The following is a 3,298-nucleotide window of genomic DNA, read 5'->3' on the forward strand; positions in this document are numbered from 1 at the left end:
ACATGGTAAACATTGTTCAACTTCCGTGACACTGTTAGAACAAAGCGAAGCGTACTTCCCGGAGGGCACGTACCTTGATTCAAGCTTTGAAATTTCAATCGCTTTAAGAAAATATACCACAGCTTCCTCAAAGTCTTCCTAAAATAGAAAAGAATGCATGGGGGGGGTGTAAGAAGTTTCACATCATACAATCACAAATATCAGAAAACTCTGCACAAACTGCTCTAAAAACTACAAAAGGAAACATGCCTTCAAGGCGGAATCGCATTCTGGGGGAGGAGAACCACTAGAGCTTGTTTACAAAATTAGGATATCTGCTTCATTCTTAGTGCAAATAAGTACTCTGTATGTCCACAGAAATTATATATATATATATATATATGTGTGTGTGTGTGTGTACAACTCAGTGGCACAGACACACAAAGAAACACAGCCCCCTTGAGGAGATGAGTCCAATCTACTGTGCTCACCACACTCCCATTGGCCGGCGGTGACGTTAGCTGGCCCTGGCAGAGGTAGGCTCGGCACAAAAATTGATTCGATGGCGGATTCCCTTCAAAGTACATCTTTAGACACGCTGTGCTTATCTCCAAACAGCCCAGCTGAAAAACACAGGGAGAGGGATACACCAAGAACAAGCCAAATAAATATTTCAACCTCATACGCCCTTATAGCGTGTCACCGCTGCATCTCCATATTTGATACATCCTTAAAACTATTTAAGGATCTAAGATGCAGTTTATGTTTAGCATGAAAAATTTAATTAAATGCAGTTCTGCTGTCCTTGACAATGTCAGTGCTGTGTTGTATAAAGGCTCAGATAGATGCGCACACGGTCTTTTTCATTCAAGAAATCGCAGTGCTGCCAGAGGAGTTTACCGTGAGATTTGCAATTATGTTGTGATTATTATTTTTCCCTCATGCACATATAGCATGTGAAGTGTAGATCAGTGTGTTAAGAAATGGAGACAGTGATGTAGTTCTGCTGAGGACTAATTCAGTACTCAAAATATTTCAAGGCTTTCTATATTTTTGTTAAGAAAACTTTGATATAAAGAAGAGTGAACAATTCACATTATGGAACATCACTGTGTTACATTATTCAAATTTGTTTCCCTTGCCCTAGGACAGTTCCGTCTACATTAGTGGATATTCATTTCTATTCCCTACTGGGAGAAAAGTTAGATTCAGCTTGCTAAAGTAACTGTATGAAAACAGTGACATAATGACATCTGTAATCTCCGAGGAGAAGAGCTCTGCAGAGGTTTCATTTACATGATTTTCTACAACGGTACCTGCACCACCAACAAGCTTTGGCGTGAATCAACCAACACACCCTGGTTCATTTAGTCAAAACCCAATAAATCCTCTCCGCATGCCAGTAATGTCAATCACTTTTTTCAGCAGCCTCCACGGGGGAGGATGCCCACATATCATCACAGTAGCAGGCATTTACTGATATAAATGAGCTCCACATTCTTCACAGTCAGATGCAAATCATCTTTCAGTCTTGCGGGCCGCTTGAAGCATCGTGTCTTGTGTGACTTATCAGCAGCTATAAACTCCTCACAACATGAAAATACTCCTCGGCACATCACCGGCAGGACAAGGTTGCGGGGGAAACACTCGCAGCAGAAGTTATTAAAAATTTGGAATCAGAGGTGACGGGAGTCCAATGCGGACGGTCTGGGCCAATTCTGTGGCGCACTCCTTCTGTCCTTAATTTCAGGTCTACATATGGAATAAAGCTCATGACATTCTGCCATTTAGACACTGGGGGTCTGACATTTATATAGTGGGATTCAACATGTTTGATATTAAATTAAGCTGGGCATTGGCAATGAGTTGGTATTTGGAGTTGCATCTTAAACGTTGCACAGCATGTTTAAAATGAAGCAATACTTAAAACCACAACTACTGCGCAGTGGACCTTTTAGGTGGTCATTGTTCCAAGCAAACAAAGTTGGTTGCTGGAGCAACTGTGGCCATTATTGTCCTAACAAAGAGAAAATATACAACTGATAGCATTATTTCTTTTCTATCAAACGTCTGCCTCATGACATGTAGAACGTCCTCCCTGACCGGACCTCTGTGGGCCCTGCTGATTCCGGCGCCACTGCCTCCACGCCTCACCTGCAGAGCCGCTTCCGCACAATCGACGTACAACTCTGGGGCGATGCGCCGCATCCGCCCGCCGGTTCCCGCTGCCGTCGTGGCCTCGATCAATTTGTAGGCGGCCCGCACAGCTGCGGAGTCTGCACGTGCGACAACACACACGGTGAGCAGCGCTTTACACACAACGCGTGTTCACAGCTTGTTCAAAGAAAAAAGTTAAAAAAAAACACGAACCTTGTTGCTCCTTTGCCTTGGTCAGATAGTGCCGAACATCCAGGTCCATGTCGGGCGGAAGTGGTTCATATAGCCGGTTGGCTAGTGTCAGCGAGCTGCATTAAAACAGGCACAGGTGTGTGTGTGGAAGTCAACAAAGCGCGACGCTGTGTGACAAGCAGACGACCTGCACGGCGACTCGTTGAACCTGGCGTCGATGTGTTTGTGGTTTATTCAGTGGACAAGTCGTCCCGTGCTGACATAGATGTTAGACTTGACCTATTTCCGCCATCCGCGTTTGTAGTTAGGAGACGTAACTAGGCAACCGGAGAGCGCCGGGCATGAACTACGGTACACCGATGGGACAAAAAGGGTTGATACTCCTTGATGGCGCAATTGTAATGATACTCTTTCCACATTACCCAACACTAACTCTGACTGCTATTTTAATTTCAACCATCCCGTTTTAGTCTTAAATAAATTAATACAAATAATCAATTTATATTTGACCTATATAAATATATATATATAAAAAAAATTCCATTGGGGGACAGCACAATTATATAAAACTATAATATAGAAGCATCTCTCACACATCACTCCCTCTCACTCTGTTCCTCACCCACTCCCTTACACATCCCACTCTCTTACACACTCATACACACCAGTCGCAGCTCGTCAGAGGAGCCCAGGGAGGCAGCGGCTTCTCAGAATTTTTTTTTGGGGGGGGAACAAAAAGTTATATGTGATGACAATAAAAAAAAACGATATCAAATCAGTTTGAGATTCTGTCTTTGTTACCTGAATAAATATAGTGGAGTTTAGTTCCGGTTATTGCCGGGTGAAGTTCTCGACTGGCTGACGTCACTGTGTGAGGTCAGGGCAGCCATCAAAGGCAATGATCTATCTTGATCAAAGGAGGCCTTGGTGAAAAAAAAATCAGAATTAAGTTCATTGCTGTTGTCAGGTA

At 43.5% G+C, this 3,298-nt stretch overlaps 1 protein-coding gene across 11 annotated transcripts in view; it reads right to left on the bottom strand.

Moving 5' to 3' along the window:
• LOC118283518 (cilia- and flagella-associated protein 46) overlaps window positions 1-3,150 on the bottom strand; it is a 46,811-nt gene extending 43,661 nt beyond the window's left edge. For 5 of the 11 annotated variants that reach the window (XM_047335181.1, XM_035605586.2, XM_035605590.2 and 2 more), the window contains exons 1-4: window positions 2,350-2,631; window positions 2,134-2,255; window positions 471-602; window positions 74-138 (exon numbers count right to left, since the gene is read on the bottom strand). In XM_047335181.1, the coding sequence (XP_047191137.1) occupies window positions 74-138; window positions 471-602; window positions 2,134-2,255; window positions 2,350-2,398 (368 nt within the window). In that variant the 5' untranslated portion in view covers window positions 2,399-2,631. Of the gene's footprint in view, window positions 1-73; window positions 139-470; window positions 603-2,133; window positions 2,256-2,349; window positions 2,637-3,129 lie in introns of those variants that run through there. The other 6 variants (XM_035605589.2, XM_035605588.2, XM_035605585.2 and 3 more) reach the window with 5 other exon arrangements.
• Window positions 3,151-3,298: the final 148 nt, after the last annotated feature.

This window comes from Scophthalmus maximus, chromosome 10, assembly GCF_022379125.1.
Source record: "Scophthalmus maximus strain ysfricsl-2021 chromosome 10, ASM2237912v1, whole genome shotgun sequence".
In the NCBI taxonomy this organism is placed as follows: Eukaryota; Metazoa; Chordata; class Actinopteri; order Pleuronectiformes; family Scophthalmidae; genus Scophthalmus; species Scophthalmus maximus.